At 39.7% G+C, this 22,028-nt stretch overlaps 1 protein-coding gene across 4 annotated transcripts in view; it reads right to left on the reverse strand.

Moving 5' to 3' along the window:
- TIE1 (tyrosine kinase with immunoglobulin like and EGF like domains 1) overlaps positions 1-22,028 on the reverse strand; it is a 47,027-nt gene that overhangs the window by 16,161 nt on the left and 8,838 nt on the right. For 2 of the 4 annotated variants that reach the window (XM_058176939.1, XM_058176941.1), the window contains exons 3-15: positions 19,342-19,452; positions 18,382-18,537; positions 16,611-16,742; positions 14,473-14,613; positions 12,437-12,565; positions 8,873-9,018; positions 8,271-8,415; positions 7,683-7,838; positions 5,003-5,143; positions 3,499-3,789; positions 1,443-1,733; positions 1,039-1,232; positions 660-870 (exon numbers count right to left, since the gene is read on the reverse strand). In XM_058176939.1, the coding sequence (XP_058032922.1) occupies positions 660-870; positions 1,039-1,232; positions 1,443-1,733; positions 3,499-3,789; positions 5,003-5,143; positions 7,683-7,838; positions 8,271-8,415; positions 8,873-9,018; positions 12,437-12,565; positions 14,473-14,613; positions 16,611-16,742; positions 18,382-18,537; positions 19,342-19,452 (2,244 nt within the window). The remainder of the gene's footprint in view (positions 1-659; positions 871-1,038; positions 1,233-1,442; positions 1,734-3,498; positions 3,790-5,002; positions 5,144-7,682; positions 7,839-8,270; positions 8,416-8,872; positions 9,019-12,436; positions 12,566-14,472; positions 14,614-16,610; positions 16,743-18,381; positions 18,538-19,341; positions 19,453-22,028) is intronic. The other 2 variants (XM_058176940.1, XM_058176942.1) reach the window with 2 other exon arrangements.

Raw genomic sequence — 22,028 nt, forward strand, 5'->3', positions numbered from 1 at the left:
ATGCCATCGCGTGCCAAAAGCGGGGGGAGCATGGAGGGGGTCACGCACGCATGCGCAGGGGGTGGGAGTGCATAGAATTATGGGTGTGGGCACACGTGCACGCGTCCCCCCCACACTCCGCACACTTTTGGCACACAATGGCAAAAAGGTTAGCCATCACTGAACTATGTGGTGCAAATATATTCTAAATATCCATGATTTTATAGCCTCAGATACCCTTTAATTTGTCCTCTGAGCAAGCACCCTTGGCTTCCTCTGTGCAAGGAGAGGCTGGTGCATCTGCTAGAGGAGAATCTTGCATTGTACAGGAAGAATTTGTATTTGTGTTGTTGTTAATAACATTTCTCCCATGACCTCCAGTTAAGAGGTCAGGAATCAGAGCTGGTGGTCTAATCATTCAACCATTCCGCTAGAGAGGGAAGGTCCCAAAGGTGCTTTTTCAAGAGGCAACTGGACTTTCTGATTTCTCTTTGAAGACGTTTCCTTCTCATCCAAGAAGCTTCTTCAGCTGAAGAAGAAATGCCTTCAAAGAAAAACCAAAAAGTCCAGTTGCCTTTTGAAAAAAGCACCTTTGGGACAACTGTGACCTTGGTGACTGAGAATCTCCATAGACATTTAGAGAGGGAAGGGTTATCCGATATCCTTAATAGTCATCTCACCTTTCAGCATCTTGATGGCAGCATTCATTCTCAGGCCATCTTTCTTGATCATGGCTCGGATGACTTGTCCAAAGTTCCCTTCCCCTATCATGTCCTCAAACTTGATGTCTTCCCACTCCAGGATGGGATAGCTGAGTGGCTCAGGCTGTGGTTTGGGCCGGCGGGTCAGGGTCAGGGTGCCTGAGTTGAATTGCAGAATAGTTTCTTCTCCCTGTGAGAGGATTTGGGGAGAGAATAGTCGCAGGTAACCCTGTGGACCAGACAAGTCAGCAGCATGGGGACACAGGTATTAGAGTGCCAAAGAAAGAGAATGCTGATGGAAAGCAATCAAGATCATTGGAGAAGGGAAGGTGAATGGGCCAGCGACAATTGCACTTACTGAGCCAGACTGGTAGGTAAAGGTGCGGCGGCGATGAAAACAATTTTTCTTGATGAGGAAAAGGGCCAGGAGAGCAAACAATATGGTCAGGCAGGTGATAGAGACAGAGCCTACAATGGCTAATATCAATTGCTGATCCATGAGAGTTGGAGGCAAGTTTTTACTTTCTAGGGTAGGCACTTGGCTCAGGGCTCCTGTAGAACAGAAATAAAATGACTGGATTTGTGGTACACACCCAGCAAACAGTACAATAAAGATGGCTTTTTGCTACTTGTGGGTTCTTAAGCTATCTTGCCAAGATCGTTGCCATTGCTTGTTTGGAGAACAAATTTTCTCTGCCAATATTCTCCCACTTCCATTTTTTCATTGCACCATCCAACCAAATAAGCTTTTGGCCCACTCACCATCGCCCAGGATTTCAGCTCTAGCAGGCTGGCTCCACTCGCCCAGTACGTAAGACTTGGCTCGCACCCGAAACTGGTAGATTGTGCTGGCATTAAGCCCTGTGATAATCTTTGTGGTATCCCTGCCATTCTCTGTGTCTATCCATTGTGGATCACTGCTGCCTCCCAGCTGCTGCACCTCTACAATGTATTTGTTGATGCCCCCATTAGAGTATTCAGGAGCTAGCCAGGATAGCCTGATGGAGTTATCAGCGAGGGGGTTCACCAAGAGAGAGCGTGGCGATGAGGGTCCTGAGAGAGGAGGCAAATGGCACAGCTGTTAGCTCTGCAATCGATTTTTTTGGCCTGGAATATATGCCCATGCTGTGCCACAATCATCTAGGCACTTGGGGCCTTCTATTAGGGATTAGCATACGTGTAGTTCTCGATTTACAACATTTGTTTAGTGCCGTTCGAAGTTACAACAGCGCTGAAAAAAGTGCTTATGACAGGTTTTCACACTTATGACCTTTGCAGCATACCTAAGGTCAGGTAATCAAAATCTGAGCGCTTGGCAACTGGCATGTATTTATCACAGTTGCATTGTCCTAGGGTCATGTGATCACCTTTTTTAACCTTCCCAGCTGGCTTCTGGCAAGCAAAGTCAATGGGGGAAGCCAGATTCAGTTAACAACCACTTGATTCACTTAACAACTGCAGTGATTCGCTTAACAACTGTGGCAAAAAGGTCATTAAAACGGGGCAAAAATCACATAACAATCGCCTTGCTTGGTGACAGAAATTTTGGGTGCGATTGTGGTTGTAAGTCGGGCACTATCTGTATGAGGAAGAGTTTCATTTAAGAATTTACTTTTGTGGTTGACTCTCCAATCCACCATAGATTTTTTTTTCTATTTTTAAGCATTACTAAAAATATGTAGAATAATCTTCAGATCAGATTCAAAGATAATACAAGAGTTATCTAAAGTGTTTAAACTGGCTGACATATGTCATCTATCCTTTTATTTTTAAAGGCCTGGGGTGCTTCTGAAAACTTTTTGCAATGTAGTGACTTGTTTCCCAGCAATTCTTGAAATGGCAATGGAACCAGGCAACATTCCTGCATCAGTCTTCTAGGCTTTGAAGAGCCAGAGTTGCTGAAAGCACATCAGGCTTTTGAAAATATTTAAAGGTGTTTAAAAAGGTATAAAATTTAAATATTGAGAATAAGTGCAATCTTTATATGTTCTTATTACAAACTATATACACTAGCTCAGGGGTCCCCAACCTTGGTCCCTTTAAGACTTGTGGGCTTCAACTCCCAGAGTCCCTCAGCCAGCAAAGCTAAAGTTGATGTTGCAAAGCTGGCTGAGGAACTCTGGGAGTTGAAGTCCACAAGTCTTAAAGGGACCAAGGTTGGAGACCCTTGCACTAGCTGACTTTTGTTCAATGATCCTATCATGGAACTGCTGCAGATTCTACACAAAATTCACCTGCTGAGCCGGCAACCTATTTGAGAGGGATTTCATCAGCATGGTTGTCATGCTGAAATATAATGAGCACTTTATGATACCCTCCACTTCCCACAGCAAAACAGGAAATTCAAAGAAATCACTGCACAAGATCGCTTGTGTTGTATGACCAATGGCTTAAAAAAAAATCCAAATTCCTTCCCACTGCAGGTTGAGTTAGATAATAAATAACTGGATAGATGGATAGACAGATAGACAGACAGATAGACAGACATCAGTGGGAAGAATTTTGGATTTTTTAAAGGCCATCTATGGTCAAAGTCTGGCATATTTTGAAACCCTGTGATATAATTGTATATATTGTATAAGACAGGGGTCTCCAACCTTAGCAACTTACAGATTTGTGGACTTCAACTCCCAGAATTCCTCAGCTGGCAAAGCTGAAGTTGAAGTTGCAAAGCTGGCTGAGGAATTCTGGGAGTTGAAGTCCACAAGTCTGAAAGTTACCAAGGTTGGAGAGCCCTGGTATAAGAGATTACTTGGATTATATTGAGTACCCCACTCCAGAGCCATCCTGTTCATTTTAGAAGTGACAGATTTGTTACCTTTACTGTTGATCTTGAATGTGTGGAGATCAGATGGTGGTCCCAAGCTGGTACAGTGATAGACCATTACTTCTAGGCTATAATCCTCCTTGAATTTGAGATTCGGAATATATGCTGACTGCACAATCATGGAACTAACGTTTTCTTGATGAACAAGCTCTTTGGCTGCATCATAGAGCCGGACAAGAAATCCCGACCCCACACTGTCAGTTTTGGGCAAATTCCAGTTTACACGTAGATTGTTGCTCCCTTCAACAAATGAACGTTCAATTACAGGTTTGGCTGTTGGCTCTATATGAAATAGAGAAATATATAAATACATCAGATTCCTTTCTAAATAGCACAAAGGAGCAAGAAATTCTGGATTCCTCTATCTTGAACTTTGTGCAGAATTTCCTTGTCAATGGTTTGTAATGCAGTACACAATTACACTTGCTATTTCTACAATTGCAACGGTAAATTAGTTGCTGTACCAAACTTCAGGAAGTCACTATTCCTACCCTGAAGATGATCAAAGATAGCACCACCAACTGCAAAGCATTTTCTTTTCCAGCAATTAGAGAAGGTAATGCTAGCTGAGGTGAGCAGTTCTCCTTGTATAAAGCACAAATGCCATGTGGAAGTGTCTTTCTTTCCTGTCCCTTTCACTAATTTTGAGGATGGCATCTCATCTCCTCTTACTCAAAATGTAACATCCTGCAGATACAAGCAGATTCAAGCAGAAATTCATTCCTAAAATGAAGAAGATAGCAGAATTGGAACAATTAGCCAGTGGCTGACTTTGTTATAGTGACTTACTAAATTGCTCCATTTCTGCTACTTTCTCTGCTATCATTCTCCTCTGAGTTGTGGAACTGGTTTGCTATTACCTTCTTCCAGATTTTTTTTAAAAGTCCCAGGTTATCCTATTGATCAATCAAAGTACTGTACCAGTTGTATGGATAGAGAATATTTGCAGTTCAAGGTTGAAATGAGGAGTCCTCGGTGCTGTTTCAGCTTGGTTGTTTTCTTGCAGACGAATTATTGATGATGTTACCTAGTTTGAGTAATGAAATCTCTGCAAGGAAACAATCAAGCTCAGAGAGCACCAAGGACCCCTCAAATTACCAGTTGTATCTGATCCTGTAAAGCTTTTCAAAGTTAGCCAGTTTTGAGTAGGTGCCAAACTGCCAAATTGAAAATGCTAGCATGTTATCGACATATATTAAAAAGGAGGATTACAGCAAATTCAGAGAGCTTGGATTGACATTAAGAAAAAGATTGGTTCCAAGCCAGAACAAATAGATCCTTTTTGTTCTCACAACCTGCGCATGATTGCTTCTTAGAATATATTGTAGACAAAATAAAATGCAAAATAAAGCTGCCACCCATTGGTAAATTGGATTTTTTTTCTCTTTGTCTTGTATTTCTTCTTTGCTTTATCTTTAATCTCTAATTTCATAATCTTTCTCCCTCTTCCACACCCTCAAACTATAGATCTGAGGAACAAATACTAAGCACTTACCTTTGCAATCTGTTGCCATGATAGCACTTGGGCCGGTGGCACCTTCTCCTCCCTCTCCAGGGCGTGTTAGCTGAACCTTTACAATATAGGCTGTGACAGGTCGCAGGTTCATGAGTGTGATGTTCTGGATGTTATCAACTGCTGATCAGTATAGAAGCCATTAGTTCAAGGGTTTCATATAATGTTCTGCTTTATCTATTTTCTATTACAGAAAGCTCAATGGGCAGAACCCTGTAACTGGGATCAAGAGCTCTCTGTAGCTGCTCCACCTAACAATAATCAATTTTCTGTTACGATCTACTGCAGAGACAAACATCATTAGTCTAGGTCAGGGGTGTCAAACTCGCATCATCACAGCGTTGTCATGTGATGTATTGGGACTTCCCCTCCCCCACTTTGCTAAACTGGGCATGGATATGGCCAGTGCGTGATGCATCTGGCCTCCAGGTCGTGGGTTTGACAGCCCTGGTCTAGGATCTTTGAAGTATTCCCTGAGGAATAATATATATTATTCAGTTCTTGTGTATATTGCTAAATATAGCTTGTAATTTCATGACTGGCTGAGCAGATACCCTAGGGATCTAGAATTTGGAATTTCCTACTTTTTTTGTCTAGATGGCTAGGAAGAAGTATAGCCAAAGTAGATGCAGGATTAGATCCAAAGGAATATTTAGTAGACATTTGTAGTGAAGAAAAAGGGTGAGGAAGCTATTTTATGATTCTTCCAGTCCACTCCAAGAAATGCTTTAGATCAGGGGTCTCCAACTTTGGTCACTTTAAGACTTGTGGACTTCAACTCCCAGAGTTCCTCAGCCAACTTTGCTGGCTGAGGGTCTCTGGGAGTTGAAGTCGACAAGTCTTAATGTGACCAAGGTTGGAGACCCCTGCTTTAGATGGCTGAAGAACCATCTTCAGAATTAATGCAAAAAGCTGCTGGGAAACAGATTAGCAATAATATTCTCCATATTGTTTTTCTTCAGTGGAAAAGAATCTGCGTTGGTTCCAAGGAAACCCAAGGATGTTTTGATGTTTAGCAACTTGCTGCTCTGAATTGACTTGAGACTACAGATAGTCCTCAACTTACAACCATTCCGTTAGTGACCATTTGAAGTTACAACTGCACTGAAAAAAGTGACTTACAACCATTTTTCACACTTATGACTGTTGCGACATCCCCATGCTCATGTGATCCATATTTGGATGCTTGTCAACTGGCTCACATTTGTGACAGTTGCAGTGTCCTGGGATTGTAACAATAACAGAGTTGGAGGTCGTCTAGTCCAACCCCCTGCTCACGCAGGAGACCTATACTAGGGATTCGAACCACCGACGTTTCTGATCGACAAGCTGAACGTTTTAGCCACTCAACCACCTAGGGAGCCATCGTGTGATCATCTTTTGTGACCTTCTGAGAGGCAAAGTCAATGGGGAAGCCAAATTCACTTAACAGCCATGTTACTAAATTTAACAAACTGCAGAGTTTCACTTAACAACTGCGACAAGAAAAGTAATAAGATGAGGCAAAATTCATGTAACTGTCTATTTAGCAACACAAATTTTGGGCTCAATTGGGGTCGTAAGTTGAGGGCTACCTATATTTGCCTGTTTGAGCTCTATGTTGAAATAGGACACCGAGATGCTACTCTTTACAGAAGATTTACACTCTTTACACCCATCCTGCGCAGGCTGCACTGGCTACCTGTGGCTTTCCGGGTGCGCTTCAAGGTTTTGGTGACCACCTTTAAAGCGCTCCATGGCATTGGGCCGGGTTACTTACGGGACCGCCTACTGCTACCGAATACCTCTCACCGACCCGTGCACTCTCACAGAGAGGGTCTCCTCAGGGTGCCGTCAGCGCGGCAATGTCGTCTGGCGACACCCAGGGGAAGGGCCTTCTCTGTGGGGGCCCCCACCCTCTGGAATGAACTACCCCCCGGACTTCGTCAGCTTTCGGACCTCCGGACCTTCCGCCGCGGGCTTAAAACATATTTATTTAACTGTGCAGGACTGAGCTAGATTTTAAATTATCGGTTTTAAATTGGGTTTTATTCTATATTTTTAATTCTAAATTAACGGGCTTTTTAGAATAAGTTTTTTAATTGTTTTTTATATTGTATTTATGTGTTTTTAAATGCCTGTACACCGCCCTGAGTCCTTCGGGAGATAGGGCGGTATATAAATTTGATTAAAATAAAAATAAAAAAAAATAAAAATTCTTTTCTCCACGAGAAGCAATCTATGAAATCAAGGCCAGAAGCAACCCCCCACATAAACATAAACATGTCCGTAATGTAACCTTAGGGAATTGAAAATCTCTTTAATTGGAATAAGGAGAGATAAATAACAGAATGGAAGGATTGGAAGGGATCTGAAAGTCCAGTTCCAGCCTATGTATTGAAGAGCCGTGGTGGTGTAGTGGTTAGAAAACAGTACTGCAGGCTACTTCTCCTGACTGCCGTCTGTCTGCAGTTTGGCAGATCGAATCTCACCAGGCTCAAGGTTGACTCATCCTTCCATCCTTCCAAGGTGGGTAAAATGAGGACCCAAATTATTGGGGGCAATATGCTGAATCTGTAAACTGCTTAGAGAGGGCTGTAAAAACACTGTGAAGCGATATATAAGTCTAAGTGCTATTGCTACATGCCATAAAAAGTCATTCCAGATATAACAAATTCCTTACCTTCAATAGATGACCAGCTACTTCCGATTTGGGGTTTATAGAGGACTTTGATGGAAATGAGGGGTCCATCACCTGCAATAGGCCCCACAGGGGATATCACCAGCTGTTGGCTCTTCTTGGCCAGAAGTTTGGGAGGGCATAATGGCACTGGAGGCACTAAAGGAGAAGACAGTTGGAGAATTCATTACAAATGAGTACAAAAAGGGTAAGAATGTATCTCCTGCTTTGATGGAAAAATCGTTTGATCAAGAAAGACCTTCGATCAGTAATTTCTCAAATCACTGTTCCCTGGATTGGACTTGGCACAATCCTTTGAACAATCTTTACCTTGATTAAAAATCCAATAATAATTTCCTTTGTTTGGGAACTAATGCTTCAATAAAACAGCAACCTTTCCTTAATAACCATCCTTTGCCTGGATAAGTGTTAGTTGAAAGAAGCTGAAGATAGAGCTTCCTCTTAAATAGAGAACAATCAGAATAGAACAAAGCTTAGAAACTCTGGAAGAATTTATGTTATCTTTCTGCATCTCAGAAGCAGAGAATGAGCATCAACTGTGATGTGTCACTACCTGCCCTGCCTTCTCACCTTTTACAGTAACTTTGAACTTGCCACTGTCCTGTCCCCCAGTAGTAGAGACACGGCATTCCCAGAGGCCAGAGTCAGAAGAGACCACTTGTGACACTTGAAACTCACAGGTTGTCATATCCTTTTCCATGATGGCTTTTGTGGGCTAAGGGGAGACAATAACACCATCATATCTTGCCAGAATCTGGTAACAGACATTTGTGAAAAAAACAACCATATTCTTGAAGTTCCATTCAAACATGGGATATCCTGAAATACCAATGTAGAAAAATAATACATAGAAACTAGATGCACCCTGGGAAGTTCATCAGCTGATCTAATTTTCATGAACTCATCTGTAATTCTACAGGGCCCCCAGAATTTGCCATTTTTGCAATTCATGACACAGCTATGACCATAGGAGAGGAAGTGGGGTGTGTGTGCATGCCAGAGGAGAGAAGGAGCCACCAGTACCAGGCAGAATTCAGAGGCAGGGAGTCTTCCCAGCCTTGGTCACTGTTTGTTGCAGTACTCAGAGAAAAGTTTCATGAAAAGGGGATAGACTTCACATGACAGTACAGAATCAGACAGAAAGTAAAACACATAAATGGGCAAATTCTTACTATTATCACTGTCCCATCGGGCTTGCGTAGTTCAATGTTATCACGCACAGGAAGTGGGTTGCCTGTTGCTATGCAGGTAGCCATGATCTGGGAGCCTAGGTTAAACTCCAAGTGAGATGCCAAGTGGATGATCTGGGGTATACGGTCTTGGCAGAAAATACCATTATAAGGTTAAATCATTACATTGCACTGAGAAAACTTTTTAACGTACTTTATGATGTTTATCCACTCTCTTCATTCACATCTAATGACATGTATTAGAGATATACTCATTCTGATTTAATATAATGTATGAATTATTACTTATTTTGATATATACAAACCACTAGGATTACGGCAATAGATAAAATGCACGCATGCATGACGAAATTAGTAAAATAACTACCAAGCTAGATGATAGAACCTAATGAACCTTGATTTAATCTGTTCTCTGATATGAAGAACAGAAGATTTGCTTCTAGTTAGTGCTTGGATAAGAAATATTAGAAAATTCCAGGGCTAGACTTGAATGAATGTTGAAAACACATCCCAAAATAAATAAATAAAATAATATTTCATTAAGAGGCAAACTTGATACAAAAGGGAAATGTTTCATATTCACTAAATAGTGAACCAAATGTGTGGGGATATCTATATAGGTCTCCCACCAAGATCACAATCATTCATTAGTATTTCCTACTAAGAATTTGTGTCTTGGTATTCATAAGCATGTGCCTTTCTAGAAGTTGGGAGAGAGGACTTATAAGTATTAAGCAGGCAGGTAAGAGCCCACAGTTTAGAAAAGCTGTTATTTAGAAACACTGGGATAATATAATATCACTTATGACTGTATGACTATAACCTGTTGCTGGCAATCCTTATGATTTATATTGATATATTGACCATCAATTGTGTTGTAAATGTTGTACCTTGATGAACGTATTTTTTCTTTTATGCACACTGAGAGCACATGCACCAAGACAAATTCCTTGTGTGTCCAATCACACTTGGCCAATAAAATTCTATTCTATTCTATATAAAAAAGGCATGCTGAAGACAGAATGGGACAACTTACTATAACCAACTCGCTGCAGGATCACTCACCACGGCCAACTTGCTGCGGAACAACTCGCCACAGGATAATTCAATTTAATTATTTTAAAAAATAATATATATATTTTAAGTTTGTCATTCCCATTTCATTCTGTCCCTTCTTTTGCATCCTTCTTTTAATTATTCTTTTCCACCATTTCTTCGATATTAGTGTAACTCTTTGTTTTGCAGTGAGTTGGCTGTGGTAAGTTGTCCTGCAGTCAGTTGGCTGTGGCAAGTTGGCTATGGTGAGTTGGCCACAGCGAATTGTCATAGTCCCTGCTGGGAATGGCTGGAGAGAGGAAAAAGGGGAAGGAAAGGAGAGGAAAATCAGAAGTCAGAAACCACTTAGAATAGTTCACCAAGAATTATGACAGAGAAAGGAGGAGAAGCCACTCTTGTGGAATCCAGAGGGCTGGAAGAAGGCTGCCAAAAATGATCCAGACATACCAGGGAGCAGGGTTTTCTGCTTCAGCAGGGAGTTGGACTAGAACAGGGGTCTCCAACCTTGGCGACTTTAAGACTTGTGGACTTTTTATTTTTTATTTTGTCACAACAGTATATACATTCATCAACATAAACAATAATTCATCATGAGAGAAAAAGTATATATAAGTAAAAGTATAAGTAAAAGTATGCATATAATACTATAATGAAGAGAACAATAGGACAGGAACGGTAGACACTTTTGTGCTCTTATGCACGCCCCTTATAGCCCTCTTAGGAATGGGGGGAGGTCAATAGTAGACAGTTTTTGGTTGAAGATTTTGGGGTTTTGAGTAGAGACTATAGAGTCAGGTAGTGAGTTCCAAGCGTTAACAACTCTGTTACAAAAGTCATATTTTCTGCAATCAAGTTTGAAACGGTTGACATTAAGTTTAAATCTATTGTTTGCTCTTGTATTGTTGCGATTGAAGCTGAAGTAGTCTTTTACAGGAAGGATATTACAATAGATGATTCTGTGTGTTAAACACAGATCATGTCGGAGTCGGCGGAGTTGTAAGTTTTCTAAACCCAGGATTTCAAGCCTGGTAGTATAAGGTATTTTGTTGTTTTCAGAGGAGTGAAGAACTCTTCTAGTAAAATATTTCTGGACGCGTTTGATAGTATTAATGTCAGAGATGTGGTATGGGTTCCAGACGGATGAGCTGTATTCAAGAATAGGTCTGGCAAATGTTTTGTATACTTTGGTTAGTAGCGTAGAGTTTTTGGAAAAGAAGCTACGTAAAATTAAGTTTACAACTCTTAGAGCTTTTTTTGCTATGTAGTTGCAGTGGGCTTTGGCATTTAGGTCATTTGATATGAAAACTCCAAGGTCTTTGACAGGTAGGGGGTCGTCAGTAAGGTAATGTCCATCAAGCTTGTACTTGATATTGGGGTTCTTTTTACCAATATGTAAGACTGAGCATTTGTTGGTTGATATTTGAAGTTGCCAAGTTTTAGACCAATCTGAAACAAAGTCAACTTTGTTCAATAAAGACTTTAACTCCCAAAGTTCCTCATCCAGCAAAAATAAAATACATTGAACTCTGGGAGTTGAAGTCTACAAGTCTTAAAGTTACCAAGATTGGAGACCCCTGGACTAGAAGACCTCCAAGGCACTTCCAACTCTGCCATTCTGTTATTCACTCAAAGGAAAATTTCCACTGGCAGAAGAGTGAGGTCTGAGATAGAGGAATAGAGTCATCTCAACAGGAGAAGATGAGAGACAGCTGTACCTTTTGAGAGAAACTGGATCCACATCCAGCTGCTTCCTGAGAGAAGCAAAACAAGTCTTTCTGGGGAAATAAAGAGGAAACAGCGTGGGAGGAAGAGCGAAAAGATAAAGTAATAGAAATCTAGGAGCTACGCTGTAAAGCGATACAAGTCAAGAAAGTCTTAGCAGTAAATCAATGAGGAGTAAGAACAGGATGGCTGAAATGCACTTACAGTCTGAGTGGAGAAAGTTTTGAAGGTTAAAAGTGGGTGTGTAACCATAAGAAATCAAAAATATAAAGGGGTTTGAACTGAAATAAGAAAACAAATAAGAAAATGTTCTTTTTTGTATGTGAATATCTGATATATTTATATATAATTGTGTGCAATTAACTTTTTTGCACTAAAAATCTAATATCCTGCCTGACTGCCAGCATAAATTATAAAAGAACCTAACAGTTGAATCTGCAGCAAAGGGTACAAAACAGGGATCTCAAAACTTGGCAATTTTAAGACTTTTGGACTTCAACTCCCAGAGTTCCTCAGCCAGTCATGCTGGCTGGGGAATTTTAGGAGTTGAAGTCCACAAGTTTTAAAGTTGCCAAGTTTGGAGACCCCTGGTCCAAAAGGTCAAGATGGCAACCCTGATCATATAATCAAACCCTACAATTTCTCATGTGCATAGCTATCACCCAGACTTCTTTTTAACACCTCCTCCTCTTTCCCCAGAACCTAAATCATTACTTCATATTGGGAAGATCTGAGATATCATTCATATTCTTATCACTCTTGTTTTACCTGACTTTTCACAATGCTGTCCATGCCAACCAGATGAACAGATACAGCCGCTGAATCGATTGCAGGTGCCTCCATTCTGGCAGTTACACTCCAAGGTACAGTCAGGGCCATATTTGCCAGGAGAACAAGCTAGGGAAAGAACAGAGGGATTAGGGCCTCAACAATTTTACCCATCTTAAAGACCAAGCTTATTGGTCAAAGGTAACATGACAGATTACATTTATTTTAGTTAGAGCATTTATTAATCTTTCTCCTTCCTGTTGGATATACAGATACATGTGTGTATTTTACATGTAGTTTATCTAGTTCTTTAACTGATGCAGTACAATCAGAAAGAAGGATTTACAAAAGGCTTCTTTCCTTCCTAAACATAATTTTTGAAAGGACACTTTTAATTTCCTACCCGGAATTTTTCCATACAATTTTCCTTGCTGCAGAACACAACGAGAAGTGGCTTTTTCTGATTTTAAACTGTTACAGAAGCCTATCAAAACGTATATGTTGCTTGGAAGAGGAAAGAGTCAACTTTATCAATATAGGATTCCTAAACCAGGGTGAAATGTTCCCAGTTTGGACCAGATTGGCTGATCCGTTAGCAATGGCGGCGGGTGGTTCAGAGAACCGGTAGCAAAAATCCCTGCCCCTCCCTCCCGCCCATGCCCACCCAATCACCCGGTCGCTCATTTGCCGCTTCTTTCCAGTTTGCTCGCTTCTCCTGCCCGAATAGTAGGAATAGGTTGTAAAAAATGCTTTTAAAAGGTAAAAAAAAGGTTCTGATGATCACAGCTGAGCAGCGTGATTGTCAGAACCTTATTTTACTTTTAAAAGCATTTTTACAACCTATTCAGCTGAATAGGTTGTTAAAAAATGCTTTTAAAAGTAAAAAAAAAAGATCCCACGCCACAGCTGATCACAACCCCCCGCATGCTGTTCTACTTACCCCATGCCTCCTTTTGGTGTGTATTGCGTGCACGTGTGCACCTCGCATTTGGTGCATTGTGCGCACTGCACATGTGCACGTGCAGGGTGCATTTGACACGCAGCACATATGCACAGCCAATGAACCGATAGTAAACTGGTTCAGATTTCACCACTGTCCTAAACTATTGCTGGGCAGTCAGGATAGGGTTACATTTAAAACATTTTTTTCACCTAGTAGAACTTCCTGCTTACAAGCATCTTTCTTTTTCTGTCTCTATGCTGGAGCCAAGCAGGACAGAAACTATTTTGAAGAAACAAAAGGAGGAAGTTACTCTCTCCTGGCTATGAGCCAAATGTGGCCCAAACAGAGAAAGCAACAAAGCTTCTGCACCATCCTGTGTCTGGGATGAAGCAGAAACTCTTCTACTTTTTTTCCATATCCATATTTTCCAGGGAACATGTGATTGTTCTGCTGATGGTGACAATGAAATCAAAAGTGTATATGTATTAAGCATAATAGCAACAGCCCTTGCTGTTCATTCTTTGTTTTCGTCAGATATAATTCTTGTTTTCTTCTGTTTCGCTAGAGTTAGAATGAGTTTATTACAAAAATGATCTTGATAAATATTATTTTGCCTGAACTTACTGAAAAAAATCAAATTCAAATATCTGAACATTTATCTATAAGTGGTAAAATATTAACTTTATGTTAATTTTTCTACATACGATTCTCAAAGCATTTCAGATAGTTGGTTCTTTATGAAGTGAGATTCTAAAATACAATGAGCTGGGTGCCATTAGTCCTGATGCTATTTAGTAATTCGGTAAAACTGAAAAGTGTAAGGAACAACCTTTGATATCTTTGGGGAATCTCCTGGATGAAAAAAGGACCAAACCCTACTGAGAATAATACAAAAAAGAAATTAATAGAGCAGTGGTTTTACCTATTTATTTGGGAATTTTTGTTTAGTGGTCCAGAGCTTTCCTTTTGCCTTTTGAAAAGTAATTCGGCTCTGGACTTTCCTTCCTCATTCCATCCATTTGATCATGTTTGCTACCTGGGTAAGTATGACAATATCACGATGCTGCAATAGATCAATTGCAAATAGACATACCTGAGTTGCATTGTACTCCACTCCACCCAGCAGCACAGGAACAGCCATATGGGTCAGGCAGACAGAAGGATAAGCCTCTGCAGCCCTGCTCATTGGGACACCTCTCTTGGCAGTTTCGCCCAAACCGGCCTTCTCTACATGCTGCAAAAGCAGGAAGATTCCTGTCAGAAAACTTCTTTCACTCCAGCAATTATATAATCCTGTTCCCATATCTCCTAGAACTAATCTCACAATTATACCTTTGCTCACAGGACATTCATTAATCTCTCTGCAGAGTTTCAGGGAGGCAATAAATTGCATGGTTTTCTACCCATAACTGAAAAGAGCATGTGTAAATCTGTAGGATGCCAGAGGATGGGCATGGAATTGGCATTCCACAATTAGATTACAGTAGTGAGACTATCTGGCCGTCAGCTTCCTCTTCTTTGCTTTGTAAATGACAAAAAGAAAAATCTACATCTGCATCCATGCAGTTTCCTTTGCAAAGTTACAGAATGGTTTGCCATTGCCTTCTTCTGGGATTTTTTAATTTTGTTTTTACCAGACAACCCATGCCCTGTTGAGTCATCATTTCAGAGATATTTCCTTCCTAAAGGAAGCAGAATGACCACTGGTGGGCAAAAAAGCAGTGGGTGCAGAAGTAACTTCTGACTTCCTATTGGCTTTCCAATTAAGTTGTGAGAAGCTTTCCCATCCTTGTGGGAAGCTGCAGAAAGCATTGGAAACCTTCCTTCCTTCCTTCCTTCCTTCCTTCCTTCCTTCCTTCCTTCCTTCCTTCCTTCCTTCCTTCCTTCCTTCTTGCATATACATACAGTGATATACATAACACACACATATATGTACACACTATATATTCTCTCTCTCTCTCTCTCTATATATATATATATGTGTGTGTGTATGTGTATGTATAGGTATAGGTATAAGTATATGTATAGGTATTTGTGTTCAGCAAGTATTGCTGGCCCAATTGGCAAAAGAAAGCTTTTGCCATATTGGTTGGAAACTTGCAGAACAGGCCTTCATCATGCAGTGGATAAACAATGGCTAAAATGATGATGATCGTGTGTGTGTGTGTGTGTGTGTGTATACACATATATACTCACACGCACACACAGGCAGACACCCACACACATGAGTCTACATATTCTTCTCTTGTGATTCATTTTATTCCTTCCCTCATTTTTCCCCAACTGCAAACAGCCCAGAAGGGAATAAGAACAAAGGAGATCAGGGTATTCTGTCTGTGATATCACTGGTTCAGATTTTCTACAGTCTGCAAAATGTACCAAAAAAAAAAAAAAAAAAGACAGGAAGTCACTCAATTTTTGGCCCCTCATCAATTTTTTAGTGAAGATCCTTCAAAGATGGCCACTTCCTTTGACTGGGCCGTTGGTGATCATATACCGTTGATGCAAAAAGGAATGTTTATCCTGATGTAATTGCAGATTGGGTCCTGTGAGTCACATTTTATCAAGGATGCTGTATGTAGGGACCTACTCCTTTTTTTTTATAGCACAGGGCAGGCCACAGATCAGGTTTGGCTTGGGCAGCAAATATGATTTTGGACTTTCAGTGGCAACATGTAGTCATTCGCGGTCATTTAAAACTCAAAAGTGAATGAGTTACTCTTGGTAGGTATATTTTTAGATTTCATACTCTCTTATGCCTGGGAAAAAGAGGAGGAAATAGACACAATCCTGGTCCCCATTATTGTGTTTAATCACCAGACATATTCCTTGCAGCCCATGAAAACTACTATAATAAAGAAACTCCTGATTTTCAAGTTCAATTCATGGCTCAGGAACATCCATTTACACTAGAACACTGATGGTGAACCTTTTCAGTACCAAGTGTCCAAACCGGAAAGTGTGTGCATGTGTATGTGCTGGAGCGCCGGAAACCGAAAGACCAGCTGGCCGGTGTGCATATACACGTGTTTTTGGAAAACGGCCTGAAAACGGCCTGGAAAACAGCTCAGTTTTTTAATCGTTCTTTGGGCTGTTTTCAGGTGCTCCAGCGCATGCGAAGACCAGAGGAGCAGCTGGTGATGGCGAGCATGCCCACAGAGTGGGCTCTGTGTGCCACCTCTGGCACGTGTGCCATAGGTGGCACTAGAACAATGACATGTGGCTCCTAACCTTTTTCACAGCGGGTACCCATGAATCCTGGAGGACAGATACATTCTCCCACAATGTGATGGCAGATGCCCCCATTCAGGCAATCAGGACAGTCTTTGTCACAAAATGAGCCCCATTTCTTGGCTGCACAACCTGGAGAGACAAGAAGAATAACCATATGAAGTTTCCAGACAACACTAGAGAGGAAAAACTACAGTAGAGTCACTCACAACAATAATTTCATACATTGTATGCTCTGTCTCTAGCAACAACCTCAATGTGTTAAAAACAGGCCCTCAGTTCAGCCTAACAATAATTTTTAATCAAATTTCTTTATATCAGTGTTTCCTAAATGAATGTCCTTCATTGGCCATGCTATTTGGGAATGGTAGGTACACTCCCAGCATATCTGGAACACATCCCACAGGGAAAGACAGTTTCGTGGTCACTTGTTGTGAGTCATCAAATCATAAGACGCTGAGTGATGTATATTTATTTGTGAATAGCATATCTATAATAACAAAGTGCAGGTACTCCTCGACTTATGTCCACGATTGACTCCCAAATTTCTGTTGCCAAGCAAGAACATTGTTAAGTGAATTTTGCTCCATTTTATTATCTTTCTTGCCACCGTTGTTAAGTGAATCACTGCAGTTGTTCAGTTGATAATATGGTTGTAAAATGAATCTGGCTTCCCCATTGACTTTGCTTGTCAGGAGGAGATCACATGACCCTGGGACAACTGTAACTGTCATAAATATGGACCAGTTGCCAAGCTCCCAAATTTTGATCATGTGACCATTTCCCAACAGATGCTGCAACAGTCGTAGGTCATAGGTCACATATTTCAATGCTGTTGTAACTTCAAACAGCCACTAAACAAATGGTTGTAAGTCAAGGACTACCTGTAGGCTGCAATTCTTACTGATTGCTTTGATAAATATTACAAGAAACATATGGTAATCCCATTCATCTTTGTCCTGCTTGATTTTATAAGCAACTACTTGAAGGGGCTGGAGAAAATAAAAAATAATCTTAAAAAAGTTAAAAGGGGCCCCTGGCGGCTCAGCAGACTAAGTCTGTCTGTTATTAACACAGCTGCTTGCAATTACGCAAGTTCAAGTCCCACCAGGCCCAAGGTTGACTCAGCCTTCCATCCTTATAAGGTAGGTAAAATGAGGACCCAGATTGTTGGGGGCGATAAAATTTGACTTTGTATATAATATACAAATGGATGAAGACTATTGCTTAACACAGTGTAAGCCGCCCTGAGTCTTCGGAGAAGGGTGGGATATAAATTCAAATTTAAAAAAAGTCATATTATGCATTAAATAAAAATAGGACACAATTTATTTTCCATCAAGTGCCCTCCAGATTCATTAGATTTCAACTCCAACAATCATTGGCTGCAGAATATGGTATCAGGCATTTCTGGAAGAATGGACAAGTTGAATTTTTCCTTATCTCTGTTGCATACAAAAGGGCATTTCTGCAGATGAAGATGATCAAACCATTAAAATGTTCTTTCTGAACAATTAGTAAAAAGAGAAAAGCATTGCTCTTTTTAGGAATACCCATTTGAGAATAATTTTTCTTAATCTGAAAAACGTCTGATGTTTAGAACTATGCTGTCAACATTCTTGACTAGTAAGAGAGTTTGGTTTGTGTAGTTCTTGAGCAGTAGGTTGGGAGATGCAGTTTTAAGAAGAGGCATTCTTCTCTTTAAGAAGCAGCATCCACAAAAACATGTTAGGAAGCATTAAATGGTTGCCTTAGGTATGCACAATCTCACCTCGCACAATCAGTCTGAAAAAGGCACTTGACAAAGGGCTGTCCTCTATAAATGTGGCGCTGTAAATCCCACCATCAGCCATGGTAACAGATGACAGGACCAGAATGGACTTATTCTCCTTTAACTCACCCTGGTGCATCGTGTCATAGTAAGTCCCTGCACAACAAAGAAAGAAAGAAAAAGAAAAAGAAACAAGCAAGAAAAATATAAAAAGTCAAGGCTGGTAAACAAAGAACTACTACTGAAATAGAAATACATCTTTTGGAATATGATTTGCATGCAAGGGTATGAGAAAGTCATGAAGTTGGATTTTGCTGTTAGGAAAGCAGATAGAATAGTAGAGGAACTAAACAAGTCAAAGGCTCCCATTTTGAAGCCAATAAATAGATCCATGTGTAGATGACCATTCATAATGAATCAATGGCTTCTATAGCACAGTGGTTTTTAAAATGTGGTCTGGGGACTCCTGGGGATGGTGGTGTACCTGAAACCCTTTCAGGGTCTCCATGAAGATAGATAGATAGATAGATAGATAGATAGATAGATAGATAGATAGATAGATAGATAGATAGATGGATGGATGGATGGATGGATGGATGGATGGATGGATGGATGGATGGATGGATGGATGGATGGAGGGATGGATGGAGGGATGGATGGAGGGATGGGTGGGTGGATAGATAGATAGATAGATAGATAGATAGATAGATAGATAGATAGATAGATAGATAGATAGATAGATAGACATTTCCCAGTTTTAATTCCTAATTCAGTGAATATCAATCGATATAACCTCCACAAACCAAAATTCTTTGGGGTCTTGAATCATTATTAAGAATATAAAAGTTGTATATCAGCAGAGAAACTCAAGCTTTAAGAGTTTTTTTCCAAGGAGTTGGAAGTCTTGGGAAAAGGTCAGATCTTATCTCAGACATGCAGTTAGATGATGGGAGCACTTGCCATTCCTTTTCCACCAGATATCTGTTTTCTTCCCATTCTTTATCCTGGCAACTAGTATGGCTGATTGGGAAAGGCTGATTGTGTGGGTTACTTTCTCTGGGACCAGGTTAGCTGAAACATTGAACAGAAAAAAAGGAATTGGGTTACAGAATATACTCTGAAATATTTTGTCTTCCTTGTTCATTAGAGGAACATGGTCTTGATATTTGAAAGAAGACTTCTGATCACTGTCACAGCACTTATATCTGGGTTTTCTACCATTTACCAGAGCACATCCTGCTTTATGCAACATATAAAGGACTAGATACATTGCCAGGAAGAAAGGAACATATATAGAAAAAACATTCACACTTCACTATGTAAGATGAAGATACAATACTCATTCTGGGGGTACTATTTCCCCTCTATTGATAAATGTCTTCCCTTAGGGAAGCTATTAATTTGATTAACTGAAGCAAAAAGTTGGGTGAGTAGAACAGTCAAAGATGACCCAGAAAAATATTTCACTCAAATCAATTAGCCCAACCACATTACCATTTTAATCTCTCTATCTGCTGCATGTACCTTTCTTCCTTTCCATGATGCAACCATCAAATCAGCAGCAAGGTATTGTAAAGCAGAAATACTTTGCTTCTGTGCTGACTGTGCTTCTGCTATGAAGAAACATATGTTACTACATCCTCCTACTGCTTGGAAACTCTTCACAGAATGCAGAATGAGCTACCACTCCAATTCTTCGAGGACTAGTTCCATTGTGGGACCTAGGCTTACCAAGTTCTGCACCTACTATTTTTAAAATATTTTTCAAAGGTTCCATCCTCAAGTAGTGCTGAAAGGGAATAGTAGTTCTTGCTATGAATTTCACGGCTAGCAGTACATGGAAATAGTCATAGATAGGCAATTCAACATCTGAACAAGCAAAATGGTGACAACCCCACTCCCAGTTTCCTTTTTTTTTTAGTAAAAAAGTTTTATTTCCATTTTCCAACAACCTATTCAATATACAGTCTCTTATTCAACATTAGTCATTAACTTTCATTTGTTACTTATTCGGACCTGCCCAGCTACCACTTCCTTCCTTAACAAACCTTTCCTCCTCCCTTCTCTACTTTCTTCTACTTTCTTCATCCTTCCTCTCCTTCGCTTTTCTACATCCTCTCCTCCTTCCCTACTCTTCTCTTCCACCCTTTCTAACCCTCTCTCTTTCCCCTTTCTTCTTCCTCTCCTTTCCCCCTTTTCTACCTCTCTCTTTCCTACCTACTTTCTTCCTTCACTCTCTCCTCTCCCTTTCCATTCCCTTCTGAAATGGCAGCTGAGCAGCCCCGATTTCATTTCAAATTATTTCTATTTCTTAATTACATATCTTCAATCATTCCTTTACATTGATCCTTCATCTCCCCCCCCCCCCCCCCCCCCCCCCCTCCCACCCCCGAGACTTCCCAGAACAAAGTACAGGGTATAAGATTAACAATCATAAATTAAAATACAACATAAGTCATAATCCATAGTCACTCCTCTCTCTAAGACCTTAACTCCCCTTCCAGAAACAAAAAAGTACATTCTTCTTCCAGTCCATTATATATCAGTCCATTCCACTCCTAAAATCTTCAGAATCTTCCAATTAAATTAGTATTTCCAGTTCATCAATAAAATACATAGTTTTTAATATCCAATCTTCATCAATTAACACCAAATATATATCAATCCATTCCACTCCTGAAGTCTTCAGAATCTTATAGTTTTTAATATCCAATCTTCATCGGATCAAGACCAAGACGAATTCCATCTTCCAGTATTCATCAGAAATTCTTTTATAATATACCTTTCTTCCTTAAACAGTCTCCCAAATATAATTCATATTTCCAGCTTAAATTCTTAAATTTTTATCCAATCTCCAAAAATAAACAATATTCTATCTTCTCATATCTTTAATATCACTTACATAAATCAAATAACATTGCTAATATTAATATTTCTTCAATTTACCTTACATCTGTCAAATAACATTATTAAAATTATAACTTATATCCAAAATATATCAATTATAACAATTAAATTCTATTTAACCAAATACCAACATTACATCCATAAATTTTTCTATCTGTCCTCCAAAAGTTAAACAATATTCCATCTTCCCATTCCTTTATACCTCACATATATCAAATAGTAACACCTTATACCCAAAATAAGTCAGTTGTAAAAATTAAACCCTATATATATATATTAAAAAAAAATACCATCAAAATCACATCTTAAGCATTCTCCTTCCCCTTGTCTTCTATCTTACACATTTTCCACCATCTGCTCACCAATCAGCTTAACATCTAACAATAAAGAATTTCCAATCTTTAATATATTGGTGTAAAAATCTCTTGTTTAAAAACTTATTAAGAAAAGATAAGCCTCCAAAAGTTCCTATAAAAAAAAAATTCCATATTTGAAGTGAAGAAGTTTCCAAGATTTTAGTAGTTAGTTCTGTTTGCTTAAGAGCCATTCTTAAACTGTAAAATCTACCAAAAAGAGAAAAAAAAATTCAATAAACTTTTCTTCTTAAACATTGTGATAAAGAAAAAGGTAAAAAGAAAAAAAAATCATTAACAGTTCTTATTCATTCCATTTAAAAAGTAGCTTGTTATGTTCTTCTCTTCCTTTGTCCTTTTATAGTTTCACTTTCCTTTGTATATTGC

Source organism: Ahaetulla prasina, chromosome 3, assembly GCF_028640845.1.
Source record: "Ahaetulla prasina isolate Xishuangbanna chromosome 3, ASM2864084v1, whole genome shotgun sequence".
Lineage (NCBI taxonomy): Eukaryota > Metazoa > Chordata > Lepidosauria > Squamata > Colubridae > Ahaetulla > Ahaetulla prasina.